This window comes from Bufo bufo, chromosome 4 (genome assembly GCF_905171765.1).
Source record: "Bufo bufo chromosome 4, aBufBuf1.1, whole genome shotgun sequence".
Taxonomy (NCBI): Eukaryota; Metazoa; Chordata; class Amphibia; order Anura; family Bufonidae; genus Bufo; species Bufo bufo.
Window position 1 is genome coordinate 53,144,308 of NC_053392.1, and position 19,803 is coordinate 53,164,110.

General features: G+C 42.5%; 1 protein-coding gene across 2 annotated transcripts in view; it reads left to right on the top strand.

Annotated features, from left to right (window-relative positions):
* LOC120997239 (cytochrome P450 2K1-like) overlaps positions 1–19,803 on the top strand; it is an 80,087-nt gene that overhangs the window by 21,747 nt on the left and 38,537 nt on the right. For both annotated transcript variants that reach the window (XM_040427242.1, XM_040427243.1), the window contains 3 exons: positions 344–493; positions 5,161–5,321; positions 15,027–15,203. In XM_040427242.1, coding sequence (XP_040283176.1) covers positions 344–493; positions 5,161–5,321; positions 15,027–15,203 — 488 coding nt within the window. The remainder of the gene's footprint in view (positions 1–343; positions 494–5,160; positions 5,322–15,026; positions 15,204–19,803) is intronic.

Sequence of the window (19,803 nt, forward strand, 5' to 3'; positions counted from 1 at the left end):
AGTCACTCTTATCTTTATGACCTGTTTGTGCATATGGACAGAGTCAGACCAGTATCAGAAGACCCTTCAGAGGGTTTAGGCTCTGACAAACAAAGATTCTAAAAGGTCCAACAAAAGTCTTCTGGTGGGCTCCTGGAATACCAGACTGACACTACATATAGGGAGTCCCATGCCAGAACAGAAAGCTTCTACAAGGAGGTCCCACTAACAGCTTCCTTCAACGGTAACTGCTGTCATTCAGTTCACCATTGGTGGGTCCTGTTCTCAAAGGTTTTTTTTCACACTGGACTTCACTAAGTCCCCATGTGTTATGGATGGGTGTAATATGTATTCATATTTTTAGGTGTTATTTTTTCCAATGGAGAGAACTGGAAAGTGATGAGAAGATTCACACTCTCCACACTACGAGATTATGGAATGGGCAAGAAGACCATAGAAAATAAGATCACTGAAGAGGCTGAGTGTTTAGTACAGAAGTTGAAATCATATGAAGGTGAGTTATATTTTATACTGTACACTGCATACTCACTTTTCTTGCGCATTAGACTAATATCACAGTATAGTACAGCCTCAGGGAATTTTCCCAGTGTCTCGTGCACAGCTCAACTGAAATGTCCATAACATCATGCCCAAGGCATATTACTCCTACAGAGTGATACGAGATGCTATTGCAGGCTGTTTATAACCTATGTGCAACACATCCCATATTACATATCCATCATGTCGTAATATAATTATGCAGTGTTTAAATAGTTCAACACTTCAACTAGGTGGAGGGACAACTGCAACAGGGTCACATATTAAGTCATGGCAATGGTACCAAACGTATAGGATATGCTTTTCAGGTGTACTTGATTTCAACCCTCTTACAGGTGGATACCATTTTCAGTAGTGAAGCAGAAGCCTCTTAAGGGGTTGTCCCATCTGAGACAATTGGGGCATATCGCTAGGATATGCCTATTGTCTGATAGGTGCAGGTCACAGCGGCTATATTGAGAAATGAGCGGGCCAAAGTGGTGGCTGGAGGACTCCAGTCAGGCCACCACCAAGCACTTTCCACATAGAAGTGAATGGCAGTGCAACGTGCATGAGCAGGCACCACTCCTATTCACTTCTATGGGCCTGATGAAACTAGCCAACTCAGTTCTCAGGTATTTTCGTTGGCCCCATAGAAATGAATGGAGGGCAGCTGCACATGCGTAGTGCACCCTCCACCACTTTTGGGGCTCTGTTTAGGAGATAGGTACCAGTCCCAGCGCTGGGACCCACACCTATCAGACAATTATCAGATGAAATAACCCCTTTAACTCTCTGTAGGATTAGCTGCAGTTTAAAACACCCCCTCCTGGAGATTTGGTCATAGCTGTCTAAAAGTCGCAGGCAGCAGTTCCATGAATAAATATTCTATAAATGACTGGTGTGAGATGGTGCAGGCTGGTGCCAGAAAATATGGCAGTCATATACTATATTTTGGGGCAAATTAGAGTATGAGGTCAAGTCATAAGGCTGTACTCAGGGTTAGATAGGTCCGACTAATTGCCATTGATTTTGCCAAGGGAATCCTTGATCAGTGAGGCATTTGCCCTTCAGCTGCCTAATTGAATATTACTTCCAGGTTAGGCAGATTATAGCTGATGATGTTACATGGAAAACTCAACTGCAGTTGTGTCCCCAAAATGACAACCATGTTCCCAACCAAACAATGCTGAAGTGAAAAGCATTGTAGGATAAGGCTGGAATCACACAGATTGTGTCCTTTTTTGAACCAAAGCATGCTCAGCCGAACACCAGAAACTTTACAGATCCAAAAGTCCTTCTAAGGACTATTGTGTGTGGCAGTAATATCTATTTTTAGCTCATCCTGCGCTAAATAGCGTACAATAGTTAGGCCATGGGTCAGCAGCATGGGAGACAAAATACAAACCAAGAGAAGGACAGGACAAACACATCCAAGAAGAGCTGACCCAGAACTAAGGGAAAATCAGCCTTATATACAGATTCCGTGAGTGTACTGTAGCAGAGAGGCCACACTCATTGACCAGACAGAAAAGATTAACTCCTAATAGGCACACAGGGGAGTTAACCCATAAAGAACCACAAACAACACACCGGAACGGAGCTGCAGCGAGAGCATAGACAGAAGGTCACAGCCAGAGGTAACGACTGTGACACACCGGCTGTTGTGTGACGTGAGCACGCGCTGGAACTCCGCGTACCACATGTTGGCCAGGCTTTGTGAGCAGCAGAGGGCAGTAGTGGAATACCAGCTACAGCATGGTCGTCGCCTTTCCAGTGAGCTTCCGCTATTCACAAGCGAGGAGTGGGCATGGATGTCGGACTTCTGGGAGGTTTTAAGAAACTTTGAGGAATCAACACAGATGGTGAGCGGCAATAACGCTATTATGAGCTTTCCCATCCCACTTCTGTGTCTACTCAAACACTTGCTGCTCACAATTAAGGACAACGCTTTGCATGTGGAAGAGGTGGAAATGGGGGAAGAGATTGCACACGGTCATAGCCAGACCACCCTCAGTTCGTCTTTTAAGCGTGAATTGGACGATGAAGATGAGGAGGAGCAGGAGACGGTTGCCTCCACTACAGAGGGTAGTACCCATGAAAGTTTAATTCCATCTGTTCTGTGTGGGTGGGCAGAAGAGGAGGAAGAGGATGAGGAGGATGAGGAGGATGAGGAGATTGAGAGTCATCCTCCTGATGGCAACAGCAAAGTCTTGCCTGTTGGTACTCTGGCACACATGGCTGACTTCATGTTAGGCTGCCTTTCCCGCGACACCCTGCCAACACCCTCATCCTGATGCGTGGCCCAATGTGACAAGGAGGGAAACATTTTGGAAGATGTTAAAGGAGTACATAGCAGACCGTGTCAGCGTCCTCAATTCAGTGCCTTACAACTACTGGGTGTCCAAGCTGGACACGTAGCATGAACTGACGCTCTACGCCTTGGAGGTGCTTGCCTGCCCTGCCACCAGCGTTTTGTCTGAGCGGGTATTTAGTGCTGCTGGTGGATTTATAACAGATAAGCGTATCCACCTGTCAACTGAAAATGCTGACAGGTTGACTCTTATAAAAATGAACAAGGCCTGGATTGACCATGACTTCTTGACTCTACCAGAGGAAAGCGGCTGAAGGCACTTTAAATGTGTTGTTTATAATGTACTGAAAACACTGTATTCCCATGCACTCCTTCCACCACAAAAAAAGGGTATATACTTAAATCTTCCTTTTCTCATCCTCCTCCATCATATCATCATGCTTATTTGCCGCATATAATGCTGTCGCATATATGTTAGGCTGCCTTTCGTGTTTTACGCATTTTAGACAGCTCACCTGCAGGCCCTTGCATATAATGTTTTACAGGGTCAGCTCACCTGCAGGCCCTCGCATATAATGTTTTACAGGGTCAGCTCACCTGCAGGCCCTCACATATAATTTTTTAGAGGGTCAGCTCAGCTGCAGTCCCTCGCATATAATTTTTTAGAGGGTCAGCTCACCAGCAGGCCCCCACCTACAATCTTTTACAGGGTCAGCTCACCTGAAGGCCCTCGCATATAATTTTTTCGAGGGTCAGCTAACCTGCAGGCCCTCGCATATAATGTTTTTCAGGGTCAGCTCACCAGCAGAACCACACCTAAAATCTTTTACAGGGTCAGCTCGCCAGCAGGCCTGCTTGCACCTAGAATCTTTTACAGGGTCAGCTCACCTACAGGCCCTCACATATAATGTTTTACAGGGTCAACTCACCAGCAGGCCTGCACCTAAAATATTTTACAGTGTCCGCTCACCTGCAGGCCCTCGCATATAATTTTTTAGAGGGTCAGCTCACCAGCAGGCACTCACCCCGAATGTTTGAGAGAGTAAGTTCTGCAGCAGACCATCACCCCTAATGTTTTAGGTGGTCAGCTCAGTAGCAGGCACTCGCCTGTAATGTTTTAGAGGGTCACTAGCAGGCCCTTGCTCCTAATGTTTTTGAGGGTCACCAGCAGGCCATCAATCATAATTTTTCAAGTGTGTATGATGCCCTCCTTTTATGTGTAATAAAAGGTGTATTGGAGCGCCGGTTCCTTGTAATTTTTCACAGCCCTTTCACTTAGTGCATAGGCTTTATGAGTGTAGGAGTCCCACTACCTAAACAATTGTACCACAATGTGAATGAGGCCCTCCTTTATATGATATATAGGTTGTATCAGAGTGCCTCTTCCTTGTAATTTTTGGCAGCACTTTCACTTTATATACAATTAAATATATAGGAAAGAATGTTTCCTAACAATGTTTTCTCCTTTTAAAATCAATATTATTGTCAGTCTGCAAAAGTGGCATACTATTCGGACAACATGGTTCCCACCAGCGACCTGGGAGTCCAAGATGAATCCAGACATCCACCCCATGCTGTTCCCGAACCATTTTGGTGGTGTTTTCATCAATTTAGGAATTTTTTGTATGAGTCAGACACCCTCCCCACTTCAGAGCGGGGGTTGCCTGGTTTAATGCTCGGGTTCTCCCATTGACTTCCATTGTGCTCAGGTGCTTGGTAGAGCACCCGAGCATCCCGAAGTGTTCGGCCCAAGCCCCTGAGCACCCGAGCACTATGGTGCTCGATCAACACTAATGAAAAATTGAATTACTGGTACTTCTCTCTTTTTTATCCACTGCTAAGTTTGTCTCAAAAACAACATCAAAAATACTTGTGTGATTCCAGCCTATGGGTGATTTCCTATGTGCCATTTTGATGTAGTTTTTAAATCCAAAACTAGAGTAGGATTTAAAAAAGTAGAGTTTATCATATACAATTTCCTTGCCTTGCCATTGAAAATCATGGGGGTGCCTTGCTAAAAAACTGGGAGAAACTGGAGAGGTTTATGCCATTGAATATGCTGCATTTTTATTTTTATTTTTTTATTTTATTTTTACAAAATCTGCCATGTGAACTAGTCCTGAGAAAACAGAAACATGTATTTAGGACATTAAAAATGGTTTTACTTTGATGAAAATGCAAATTGAATGAGTTGTTCCAGGTATCTAAAATAAGTTTCTGGGATTAAAAGCAAAAAGAAAATTTTTACATACCGGTACATTTTTTAAAAAAAATTTTATGATACAAAACATGCTTTTTGTTTAAAATAATATTTTATTTATATTTTTTAGGAAAGCCATTTGATAATCTGACCAGTATTAATGCTGCAGTAGCCAACATAATTGTGGCCATACTGCTCAGTCACAGATTTGACTATGAGGATCCGACCATACTGAAACTTATGGCTGTAATTAATGAAAATGTACGACTCTTCGGAAGCCCATGGGTCAGGGTAAGTCATAAATATCTTGGATTTTATGACCACTGGAGGCCTTGATAAAGTAGAATTGTAAGGCCTCTTTCACACGGCCGTTGCGGAAACATGTGCGGGTGCGTTGCGGGAACACCCGCGATTTTTCCGCTCGAGTGCAAAACATTGTCATGCGTTTTGCACTCGCGTGAGAAAAATCGCGCATGTTTGGGACCCAAACCCGAACTTCTTCACAGAAGTTCAGGCTTGGGATCAGTGTTCTGTAGATTGTATTATTTCCCCTTATAAAATGGTTATAAGGGAAAATAATAGCATTCTGAATACAGAATGCATAGTTAAATAGCGCTGGAGGGGTTAAAAAAATAAATCAAAATTTAACTCACCTTAGTCCACTTGCTCGCATAGCCGGCATCTCCTTCTGTCTTCATCTTAGCTTTGTGTAGCAACAAGGACCTTTGGTGACGTCACAGTAATCACATGATCCATCACCATGGTAAAAGATCATGTGATGGATCATGTGATGACTGTGAGGTCACCAAAGGTCCTTGTTACTGCACACAGCTAAGATGAAGACAGAAGGAGATGCCGGTCTGCGCAAGCAAGTGGACTAAGGTGAGTTAAATTATTTTTTATTTTTTATTAACCCCTCCAGCGCTATTTAACTATGCATTCTGTATTCAGAATGCTATTATTTTCCCTTATAACCATGTTATAAGGGAAAATAATAATGATTCGGTCTCCATCCCGATCGTCTCCTAGCAACCGTGCGTGAAAATCGCACCGCATCCGCACTTGCTTGTGGATGCTTGCGATTTTCACGCAACCCCATTCATTTCTATGGGGCCTGCGTTACGTGAAAAACGCAGAATATAGAGCATGCTGCTATTTTCACACAACGCACAAGTGATGCGTGAAAATCACCGCTCATGTGAACAGCCCCATAGAAATGAATGGGTCAGTATTCAGTGCGGGTGCAATGCGTTCACCTCCCGCATCGCATCCGCGCGGAATACTCGCCCGTGTGAAAGGGGCCTAAGGCTGGCTATACACATCAGATGGCTGTTGGCTAAAAGCTAATTTGGCCAACTAATTTTTCTTTTCACCTTCTAAATGCAAGCTTGAGCCACTTTCTAAAAAGTGCTCATTAAACATTTCCTAAAATCTATTTCCTAAAATCTATTACTGTAAAGCCTATGTCACTCTTGTACATAGCTGGCTGCTTCAGACACAGAGTTGACCGTACACTGCTCTTGGCTCTTATAGTAGTCTAATGTTAGAAATACCAAGAGGAAGGGGAGTAAAATGCACACAGCAGATTAGAATGTAGGTAAGGATGAAATCATCCAAGTCTTCATGGAAGGTGAATATCTGTGTAGCATGAGAGAGAGAGAAAAAAAAAAGAGAGAGAAGAGAGCACCCATGGCAGAACATGCAGGAGTAAGGAGAGGGAAATCAAACATTCCTCAGCATTATTGAATGTCAGAAGAAGGGAGAAGATATCACTTCTGAGCAGTAGAAGGAGAAATGAGTCCAGGAATTAAGCTGTGGTACTACATGAAAGCTAATGAAGTCAGGTGCATTCTGAACAAACAGATCTAGCAACCAACATTCATTACTGAGAGGGACCTGTCCACTTGAATATATTCTGAAACTAGGAGCAGGAAACAGTAAAAACTGATTTTTGGACCGCTTCTGATTGTCCTGAAGAAGAGGGCTTTCCACCCTCGAAACGCGTTGATTATCCTGCTAATAAAACTATCTACTTCACCCTACCAGTGATCCTCCTGGTGAATATTTCCTACAGACAAGCGGTCCAAAAATCCTTTTTTACTGTTTCCTGCAATTTTCCCTGTGCATACCTCACCGTTTGAGGCCCCACATAGTGAACGCGGCTGCAGTCTGGAATATGCCGTTGTGCTGGTCGGCAAAGAATCACCAGCAGGGCTCTTAACAGTGGTTGTGACTCATCACAACCTGGGACGGTAAGCATACAATAACCTATTTAATTCCCTTTTATTTACACTAATCCTACACATGTGCCGCTGCCTCCTGTTCTTCTTTTTATCAGAGGGTCTGGAAATGAATAAAGGAATGACGACTGCAGCCTAAAATGTAGTGCAACATTTTTAATTCAAGAACCACTAACAGAAGTAAAAAAATAGAATGTATATATGTATTGTGACAGCATGGATATGTTTGTTGCTATATAGATACAGCAGTGCCCCCTTGTTATTAAAGGCTATGTACACCTTTGGGCAATTTTTTTAAATTTTTTATTATTCCATTGTACTCTTTTTGAAAATACTTTTTCTTTAATTTGCCAACAGGCGGTGTAATATATAGTAGGGTTTTTCTAGTATATGTGCTACGTCATTCATACTTTTATCTGTTACATTACCGATTCAGTTATTGTACACTATGGCCAACAGACAGTTGCCTGAACCCTTAACAATTTTTGCTGTAGCCGGCAAAATTAGCGGAGGTGGTGGTGGCAGCAGCCGTAGTAACAGGCCAGAGCTGCCAATGACATCTAGTGGTCGTGTTTTCACCAACAGCCCAGGATTGGTTGAATCTTTCTTCAACATAATCTCAGGTGACAACAGATACACACAGCCAGGAATCGGTGGGTTCCTCTGACACCACACTTAGTTGGCATGGCCCAGGAACAACCTATGAGTCCTCACCTGTCCTGCAACTGCCTCTTTCTTTTGCTGCTTCTTATTCTCGGGAAGTAATGCTTAATGCTAGCTCTGCTCCGCTTTTGATTGAGGGCAAGCTTAGTGAGGACAGTCAGCAGCTACAGGCCAGCACAGACTAGGAGGAGAGGTCTACTGCATACTCCCTTAGGCTTGCAACTAGCGATGATGACAGTTGGGTGGGAGCACGTGTTATGAGTGTTCAGGGACGTGGACATGAGACTAGTGAGGGTGACATAAGTGACAAACAGATATTAATGGATGATTATGTAGCCAATCGCACATGGGGGCCAGGTAAAGAGGAGGCATCTTCATCAGGGGGTTAGGGTGGCGGAAGGCCTGTGACAGTAGCAGGGTGCAAGCGTGCCGATGAGCCAGCAAGGTGGAAGCAGTGGGAGATCTGGAGCCAAATGCACCAGGTGATGGACCCTCTGCTACTCAGGAGCCTATCTGCCAGGAAACAACTAGCGATGCTTGAGTTCATAAAGGCAGCGGCAGGCAGTCAGCACGGGGTATTGGCCCAGCACTGTTGGGTAAAATGTCATACTCGGCAGTGTGGGAATTTTTTATTAAGTCCCTTGAGGAAGTTGGTGTTGAGGTATACAGGATATGTGGGCAGAAGGTGAAGCGTGGCCAGGGGGCTAATGTTGGCACTATGGCCCTGTGTCAACATATGGAACAAAATGTGGCACTAATGTAGTGGAACAGCCTGATGCAGCAACTGCTGCATCTCTCAGCAGCCTGCACGCCTACTCCAGCAGTCTGATGCTCCTCCTCAACACATGTTTCGCCGGCAATCGATTGCAAAAAGACAACAGTATGTGTGCACTTATCCAACGGCACAGAAGCTGAATGTGCTCCTGGGCAAGTTTCTGGTAGTACATTCCCTCCCTTTCAATATTTTGGACTCTGAACATTTCAGTGAACTGTTGGCTTGTGCCCACCCAAGGTGGAGAGTCCCAAGCTGTCTTCTCTAAAAAGGCTGTGCCAGCCCTGCACATGTATGTTGAGCAGAAGGTGGGGCAGTCCTTGAGCCTGTTGGCATCTAGTACAGTTCATGCTAGCACTGACGTGTGGAGCTGTAACTTTGGTCAAGGACAATAAATGTCCTTTACAGCCCACTGTTTCCCCATCCCTCTAATTGAATACCTGGACAATCAACTCCCCTTGCCCTTTTTCCTGGTGATTGTTTTTTCAAATCATTTAAATAATTGATTTATCCTTTACATTAAAAAGTGCCAATCGCAACTGAAAATATCTGAACCAGGACAAATTATCCAAAGTCTCTCTTTGTGCTAACTCTGAAAACTACACTATATCTCTATTCTTCACCACCTGTGTAAGATATAGAATATTATTTTTTGCCAAAACTGATCTTTGGCAATTCCATCTAGAGCCTGTAGATGGAAATTATACCAAAGAGGAGTGTATTGGAGCGATTTTTTTATCCCGATCCATGATCTAATAGTCTACCAGGAGTTGGATAACAACTTTCTAGCCTCTCTATAGTCCTGTTCCACATTGCCCATATTCTAATAAAGTACATATATTGTTGTATGAAGACCTCCTCACCAGAGTCGTACACAATGCACTTTTCTCCCATTCATGATACAACCATAACTGCCCAGCTATAAAATAGCCCTTAAAGTAGGGAAGATTCAAACCCCCTTGCTCCATCGGATTATATAGATATTCCAATTTAAAGGGAACCTGTCACCAGTTTTATGGTGTCCTAACTAAGGGCAACATAAATAAGTGACTGATTCTCTTCGCAAAATGCTGGGTCACTTTCTTTAATTGACCCAGTCAATCTGCCAACATCTTATATTGAAAAGCTCGAGCTGATAATGATGAGTCATGAATATTCATGAGCTCCTGACTCTCCCCGCCTACCTGCTGCTGAATGACAATGTTTTTCCATATGAATCAGCAGCAGGTGGGCAGGGGAGTGGCTATAGCTCTGAATTAAATATACGCTGGACTCAATGACATCACGCTGGACTCAAACCAGCTCATTAGCATGCAGCATCTTTGTGTGTATATTATGAGGTAACCATCTGTCACACCAGTAAGTGGATACATCTAAGGTACTTTTTAGTAGTTAATGATTGTATATAATTTGTTAGATTATAATCAAATATCCACATGACAGGTTCCCTTTAAGCCTTACCCGCTTTCTTCCCCACAAAAAATAATTAATTATTCTCTCCATAAGTTTGAAAAACGTGTCCTCTATCCATATGGGTGAGTTCCTAAGGATATAGAGGAGTTGGGGTAGGATCACCATCTTAACCAGGGATACTCGGTCAGCTCTAGATAAGAGTCGCAGCCAAACCCTGATTTTTAATCTCAATTTAGTCAACAATGGGATCAGGTTAAGCTGTAAAAAATCTTCAATCTTGGGGGATATAATCATACCTAAATATTGAAAGGAATCGGCAACATTCAACTTACTCAAAAGTCCCTCATTGGAGGGTACAAAGCTATCAACTGGCATTAGAGTAGTTTTTTACTTTGCCCAAGGAATTAACTATTCGAATGAGTCTTGGAAGAGTTGTATCAGTATGCTCTATAAAGAATAAGACATCATCCACGTATAAAGAAATATGATCCTCTATCCATAAGATTCCAAACCCTTCAATTTTAGTATCCTGCCTAACAGCCAAGGCTAAGGGTTCAATATAAATAACAATGGGGATAATGGGCAACCTTGGCGAGTACCCCTATTCAAAGTAAAGCTAGATGTCAAACTCCTATTATTGTTCAGTCTCGCCAAGGGGGATCTATATAACAATTTAATCATATCTATAAATCTATCTCCAAATCTCATCCTACCCAAAATCTTCCAGAGGAATCTCAATTCCACCCTGTCGAAGGCCTTAAAGGCATCCAAAGACAGAATGGAATGAGAGACACCCATTCTGCTCTGGGCGTATAATTGAATGGATAACCCTAGAGAACCTTGTAGTCAGAATCCTTGAGAGTAGCTTCACATCCATATTCAATAACATTATAGGTCTATATGACCCCAAATCTAGGGGGTCCTTGCTTTTTTTCAAAATTACTATTATTACAGCTTCTGTGATTGACTCCGGTAGACTCCCATCCTCCAATGACTCATCAAATACCTTCAAAAGCCTGGGTAAAATAACTTCCCTATATTTACAGTAAAATTCATATGGAAACCCATCTGATCCAGGGGAGGAGTTACCAGAGCATGCCTTAATTTCTGCTTCCAATTCCTGTATAGAAAAATCCACCTCAGTAATGGATGTCAGTAATGGTTGGGAAGAAAATGGCATCCAAATAGGAGTCCATCATTTCATCCGTAATATTGCTATCTGGTTTGTATAGGTCTGAAAAATGGTTCAGAAAAGTTCCTTTTATAAGATCCTGATCATTGACTATTTTACCATCTATTAAATGGATGTTAAATATCTGTTTTTTATTATCCTGATTAGAAATCATTCTCAACAACAATTTTCCCGGATGCCCTGTTTCAGTAAACTATTTTTGACCCTTGAAGAATAGCCTCTGTTGAGCCTTCTCCAACAAAAAGTCAGAATAGACTCGGCTTGCCTTCTGCATATTTTTTCTATTTTCTTCTGTCTTATTCCTAAAAAAGGAATGTGTAGCTAATATTGATGCTTCATTTAAGGTCTTCTCCTTAATACTATATCCTTTCCCTAGATTAGGAATATTACTAGCAAAAATCCCTCTCATGAATGTCTTGCCCTTAAACACATCCCAGACTACGTGAGTTTTGGCTGAATTATAATTAGTATCCCAAAAACACACAATCTACTGTTGTATTAATTCATGATTCTCCATTACTGACATCCAATAAGGATTTAGTCTAAATGGGGGTGTACCATATCTTCATATTGGGCCATACAAAACTTAAGAGACAAAGGTACATGGTCCGAAAGAGACCTTGCCTCATATTTCATCCGCTTTACATAACTCATATTTTTTATTTATTAAGGCAATTCCTATCCTAGACATAGATTTTCTAGATTTACTTATACAGGAGTAAACGCTTTTCCCATGTCCTAACCATCCCCAAATGTCCCCAAAACCAGCTTCCTGACAAAAACTTGCCAAAGGAGACCCTAGGGCAAAGGTAGATCCCCCTTCCCTATGGAGATCCTGTGTATTGCAGGATTGATTAAAGTCCCCAATGACTAACGAGGGACATTCAGGCCATTGTTTCATAAAAGTTAACAAAGAGTTAAGCACATTTAAGGAGAAAGAGGGTGGGATATAAACAAAAGCTAAAATACATAGTTTGCCTGCAAGTTTGCAATACAAAAAAAAATCTCCCCTGCTTATCAACAGAGGATGCCGCGCAGAAAAAGTAAACTGCCATATGAATAAAGACTGTCACTCCTCTCGAGTAACTAGTAAAGGTAGAATGATACGTCTGCGCAGCCCATCCCCTGCAAAACCGCAGGGAGGTCTCCTGGGTAAAATTAGTTTCAACCAAACAATCGCTGGTAAATGTCTCTGGACAAGATCAAAAACCGCCTGTCTCATTAATTTATCACCCAGACTCCGCACATTTCAGGTCAAAAGTCTAACTCACATTAAGTCGGTCACCGAAACTCCCTAACTGTATTTTCAATGATCCTATCCCCCCTCCGCCATCCTATGAGAAGCTTTAAAACCCTCCCCAAAAACAAATTTACCCCCTAAACCACATCTGCCACAGATCTCTCAACTAAGACCATCCCTCTCCCTCTCAGCACCACATAACCCCACCACTGTTACCAATCGAGAAAAGGAAAATAAAACTAATCAATATTATTCTAGTCAAGCCAATTCATGGCAAGATCAGCAGTATCAAAAAAATAGGTTCCAACATTATCCAAAGTTTAGCTGGATAAACAAATTAATACTTAATATCCTTTTCTTGTAAATGTTTTTTAACCGCAGTAAAAGTACGTCTCTTTTCTTGAATCTCCTTGGAGAAATCGGGTAAAAACACCAATTTATTCCCGTTGTATAGAATAGGAGAACACTCCCTTGCCCTTCTCAATAGCATATCTCTGTTTTGCGAGACTAATATCTTCACCAGGAGTGTCCGTGTATCAATTGAGCTTTTTTTTTTTTTCCACAGCGTCCTCAGGTAACCCCAGGATTATCACGTTACATCTCCCCTAAGTTGATGGGGTGGAGAGAGTGGAGAAAGGAGAACTATCCACTGTTGAATCTTGCCCTTTAAAAGAGATACTGCTGGCAGTCAAGAAAATGGGGATGGTCTCACCAATCTCCTTGTCGACGATCAATAAGATAGAGCAGCTTAGGGAGACGCAGCACACAGAGCAGGCAGGAGGAACCAGCAGAAGAATCCACATGGGAGAGATGAAGGGATAGCGGAACCGCAAACGGAATGCAGGGAGTGATATGATATATAAGGTCTGGGAGTTATGAATTGATAGAGGGTGGGAGACATGAGGGGGACCCAGAGGAACAAGGGAGAAGGAAACTTGACGGACTTCAAGTTCAGATGGGGTTCTGTCAGCCAGGTCAGGAGGAATCTTCATACGAGGAGGGAGACTGGGAGTAGAAAAACCAAACAAGTGACCTCCATAGTGAGGGTCAGCTCAGACATCCACCAAAGCGAAACAGCAGCTCAATCTAGGGCTCAGGCTCAGAAGGATCCACAAATGCCGGGCAACACGAGAGACGAATGACGCGGTGGCGCTTGGCAGGAGGAGAGGAGGAGGGCGTGACCTACTTCATCACATCCATTACAGTTTATTTTTCCGTTCTTCTGACTGATCAGAAGAACAGTGAAATAAAAAAAAATGTGTCCTGTCGTTTGAGCGTCCTGAAGGACTCTATCACACGGTCAGTATTTTGCATCAGGATTTGATCATGACTTGGAAGTCCAAAACACAGAAGACATGTAAATATATTTCCATCACATGTTATTTCTGTTTTGGAACCACTACTGTTTTTGCCTTACCAATACTGATCAAATACTGATGTCAAAAACTGAGCAATTTTTTTTGCTTTACTGAAGGATGGATTATTTGTTTAGTTTTGTTTTTTGTTTAGCTAAGGCTACACGCACACGATAGTATGTGTTTTTCAGTCCAAAAATTGCTAATTGTTTTTGCGGAACCATTGTAATAAGGCCTATCCTTGTCAGCAAAACGGACAAGAATAGGAAATGCTCTATTTTTTTCCTACGGGGCTACAGAACAAACATACGGATGCGGATAGTACACAGTGTGTTGTCAACATTTTTTTAAATTAATGGGTCCGTATCCTATCTGCAAAAAAAAACAGGACAGACACGGAAGCAAATTACGTTCGTGTACATGTAGCCTAAGGGTTAGCTAGGAATGCTGGTGGCCTGTACAATGATGTGCGTGGCCAATCATGTGACCTGTCCATCATTCAGATGCACTGTAACTGTTTCGTTACAAGAAAGGATTAGCTATGCATGTTGCTGTACTGCACACCAGGACCAGAATAGATTCTCCCTAAAGTTTAACTACAGGCCGGGGTAGACTTGATTTAACGTGCTTCATGACAAATTAATTCTGATTGAAGCAAATTTTAAAAAAAGTTGCACAGCGACCAAATGGCGAAACAAAGAACATTTTTATCTTTTCAAAGGTTTTCATTTTTTTTGTAATAAAGCAAAATAAACACGATACAAACGTGTGTATCACCGCAATCAGACTGACCCATAGAATAAGGACATCACATCATTTTTAGTGCACAGTGAACACCATAATACCAAAACAAAACAAAAATCCTTGGCAGAATTATGTGTTCTTAAGTTTGACCCAACAAATATATTTTTCATATTTTCCCAATAGAACATACAGTAAAATAAATGGTGCAATTAAAAAATAAAACTTGGAAGTTAGGGCTTTTGGAATGTGAGGAGAAAAAAAATCCAAAATGCAAAAACAAAAATAGCCCAGTCCATAAGGGGTTGAAAATAGCAAGAAAAAAACAGTTACAAATAAATCATGAAAATTCCTTATATTTGTGTTTGTGTGATCTTTAGCTGTATAACAGTTTTCCATTACTGATGGACTGGCTACCTGGAGCTCACAGAACTATTTTTGGGAACATCAAGGAGTTTCAAAAATTTATAAGAGCGACCTTTACGAAACAGAAGACAGAACTAGATGTCAATGACCAGAGGAACCTTATTGATGCTTTCCTAGCCAAGCAACAAGAGGTATGAGAAAAATAAAAATTTGTTTCAGTGGTGTACATTACCCAGGATCCCACAATCCAGCTCACAGTCCTGGCTACAAATTTTTGCTCCCTTGTGGCCAGTAGCAACAGAGATGGCTGTACATGAACATTACTTGAATGTGAGTGAGAAATCTTAATGTCCATAAGTGCACAGACATCTGGAGTTGTCACCCAGGAGCCGTACCTTTTACTCCTAAGCAAAGGGGGGAGGTGAAATTATTCATTGGGACACTTACTGATGAATGGAGGCTGTACAGAGGCACAAGGGTTTCTATCATATATCTCCCAACTTATAAAAAGTCCAAGAATAGACAATAGCAGCGGCATGCCAAGCAAACCATGGCAATTTTTATTTTACTAACCTATACCACTAAATTCACCCAGTGCCTCTCTACAGACTTTAAGTCCCTCACAGTCCCCCTAGTGCCCAATAGTAGTTATGCCCCCTTGGTACCATCACACAGTAGTTATGCCCCCCTAGTGCTCGACACAGTAGAATATCCCTTTAGTGCTCCCTCACAATAAGAATGCTCTAATAGTGCCACCATACAGTAGTTATGCCCCCCTAGTGCCCCCCTTCACAGTAATAATGCCTGCCTAATGTCCCCACACAGTAGCTATTTTCCCTTCTTTTCCCTTAACTACTGCTCTCACACAGTATGTTTGCCCCATTTGTGTCTCCACACAGTAGTCATGCCCCCTTAGTGCCCATGCACAGTAGTTATACACCCATAGTGCTCCCACAGAGTAGTTATTCCACCATAGTACCCCCACACAGAACTTATAATTCATTAGTGTCCCTAAACAGTACTTATACCCTTTTAGTGTCCTCACACGGTAGATATGCCCACAAAGCACATCCACACAGTAGTTGTACTCCCTTTGTGCGCCCACAACAGAAGAAAATATATAGAAACTGATGGCTTGATGTACCCATAGACTATAATTGGGCAAACATAGTTCAAAAGTGCACTCTTTTGATTCAGTTTGTCATTGTTTCCGTTTCTGCATTTTTTTTTTTTTTTTGCAGGATTGAATAGCGAAGCATACCACACGTTTCTGCAAAAAAAAAAAAAAAAAACGTATAGAAACATACAGTATACCTTACACAAATGTATTTTAGTTAAATGGGTTTTCTAGCTCTGTACATACAAAAGAAGAGAAAGGAGCTGATATCTGTGGTGCTGGGGCTGTTAGTACATCCAGTAATATACTCAATTGGCATACTGTAGATATGGTCCAAGATAAGTTAAATAAGGTAAATGTGAACAAGTCTCCAGGTCCAGGTGGATTACACCCAAGAGTGCTTAAAGAGCTCTTGCTCCCTTGTTTATAATTTTTAAAGATTCTCTAGGTACTGGTACAGTGCCAAGTGATTGGCGCAAGGCAAACGTGGTGCCCATATTCAAAAAAGTATCAAGGTCATTCACAGGTAATTATAGACCTATAGGCTTGGAAAGTATAGTTTCTAATTGGATTGAAAACTGGCTGAAGGCCCGTGTCCAGAGAGTTGTGGTCAATGATTCCTATTCAGAATGGTCCCAGGTTCTAAGTGGTGACCCCAAGGTTCAGTGCTGGGCCCTCTATTATTTATTTATTTATTTATTTATTAATGATATCGAGGACAGGATTAATAGCACCATTTTAGATGACACTAAGCTATGTAGAACTGTACAGTCTATGGAGGATGTCCATAAACTACAAGCTGACTTGAACACTCTGAGTGATTGGGCATCAACTTGGCAAATGAGGTTCAATGTGGATAAATGTAAAGTTATGCATCTTGGTAGTAATAATCTCCATGCTTCATATGTCCTAGGGGATGTAACACTGGGAGAGTCACTTATAGAGAAGGATTTGGGTGTCCTTGTGAATGGTAGATTATGGTAGATACAATGTCAATCAGCTGCTTCTAAGGCCACCAGGATATTGTCATGCATTAAACGAGGCATGGACCCGCGGGGCAGGGATGTAATACTACCACTTTACAAAGCTTTGGTGCGGACTCATCTGGAATATGCAGTTCAGTTCTGGGCACCAGTCCATAGAAAGGACGCACTGCAGCTGGAAAAAGTACAGAGCAGAGCGACTAAACTGATAAGGGGCATGGAGGATCATAGTTATGAAGAAAGATTAAAATAATTTAATTTATTTAGTCTTGATAAGAGACGTCTAAGGGGGGGCATGATTAAACTGTACAAGTACAGTACTGATCAAAAGTTTAAGACCACTTGAAAAACGGCAAAAAAATCATATCTTACATTGTTGGATCTTAAACCATTAAACCATTAAACTGAAACAGGCTGTTTTTCAGCTGATCCAAATTTTAGGACCACATGCCTTTAAAAGGCCAAATCTGTGCAAAGATGTGAATTCATTGTCATTTTCTGTCAGGTAGCCACACGTTGTGATGGCAAAGGCAAAAAAACTCTCCCTTTTTAAAAGTGGTTGGGTTGGGGGCGGAGCTAGCGCCGTACTGAGATGGTCGCATAGTTCACTGCTCTCTCAGGAGATTCGGCTTTAGCACCAGCATACAGCAGCACTTTTGGACAAGAATGGTGAAAATTGGCAACCAGAAACAAGGCGACCACCCCACCAATCCTAAGGGACAGATTCCTCCAGGCGACATGGAGAAATTCGTTAAAAAAGCTGCAGCAACGGTCGCGGCGAGGGAAACTAAGATGGCGCCGGCAGCACATTCTAAAGCGCCGAAGCGGGCCCCTACCATCTCGGATGACGAAAGTGAAGCAGAGGACATGCAGGTCAGCTCTGATTTACCTCTTACGAGGAAATACCTAGATCGTGCCCTGAGCAGGGTTATGGAACCCATCCTCTCCGAAATTTCAGCCTTTAGGCAGGAGGTGCGGCATATAGGGGACAGGGTAGAGACCCTAGAGCTACATCAAGCAGCGTCCCTGAATCACCACACAGAAGTATCGAACGCCCTACGCCGCTGCTCAAACTACCTAAATGAGATGCACAATGCTATTGAAGACCAGGAGAACAGAGGGCGCCGGAATAACCTAAGGTTTCGTGGGATTCCAGAGGCGATTTGACCCGGAGATGTACCAGCGGCTGTCCTTGCTATCTGTAGCTCGCTACTAGGCCCAGATTTCCCGCAAGAAGTGGTCATAGAACGGGCCCATAGAGCCCTTCGCCCGAAACCCAAGCCCTCCGATCCACCCAGGGATGTCATCTGCAAATTCCTAAGCTTCCCGATAAAATCCGCCATCTTGGAAGCTGCCCGCAACAATACTGACCTGTCTTACGAAGACTCCAGGGTAGAAATTTTTCAAGACTTGGCACCTTCCACTTTAAAAAAGCGTAGAGCACTCAAACCCCTGACCGACTGGCTCCGTTCCAAAAAAATACCATACCGCTGGTCCTACCCTTTTGGTCTTGCTTTCTCCTCTGCTGGGAATAAGTTCTTTATCAAGTCCTTCACAGATCTTCATGCCACCTACGAGCTTCTGAAAATGGACCCTTTACCGATCGAAAACTGGGAACTTTTCCAGGACCTGCGTGATCTTCCGGATCTCCCCAAGATGGTTCCATTTGAAGTCCTTCGTACCCCGAAGTCATCCAGATCCAAGAAAAGGAATATGCAGCTCACTCCTAGAAGCCTTTCCCAGGAACATTAAGCAACATTAAGTAAAATTACAGGAACTCTTACCCTCACATTGTCACCAATGTCTAACCTCTAACCTGAACAAGATTACTAACCTCATGCGACTAACCTGGTATAATGTTTGATTGACATCAGTACTAATATATTGGTTGCTATATTTAGGTAGATCCATTCTCTCTAAAAATTCACTAGCCTCATTAGAGGTGCTACCCGATCTCCTTACTGGTCTCCAGACCACCCACTCCCCCCACATGTATTCAGCATACCCACCTATGCTGATCTACTGTTTGTTTATACCCTCATGTTATGTTCTATGTTCTTACCCTGTTCTTTATTCAAGGTATACCACACTCAAGTTGACTGCAAGAGACTCCTACAGCATCCTGACTAAGATTACATGCCTGGAGATAAGACCACATACCACCTATTTTCTCTCTTGGAGGGGGCACCCCCGGCTTAAAGGTAACCTCAATTACACCTCACCAAATGGCTGACCTACATATTGCTTCTTACAATGTTAAGGGCTTTCACTCCCCATCAAAAAGGAGCCAAGTCTTTGCCATTCTAAGAAAAGCCGGAGCTGGGGTTGTGTTCCTCCAAGAGACACACTTCCGCTTCAATCACTACCCTAATATGCAGTTTTCCTACTACTCAGAATGGTTCCACTGTGGAGGCAACTCGTCTGCATCATGTGGGGTCAGTATAGGGTTTCATAAAAAAGTCCCATTCAAACTCATTGATCAAAAGCTAGACCCAGACGGAAGGTTCATCTTCATAAAAGGCTCAATTGGCCAGCAAATATATACCTTCGCAAATGTGTACGCCCCTAACTCTAACCAACCCCAATGGCTGTCCAATATAATCCCAATTATTACCCCTTTCAAAGAGGGTATTGTGATATTAGGAGGCGACCTGAACGCTGCACTTTACCCACAGTTAGATGTTTCATCCC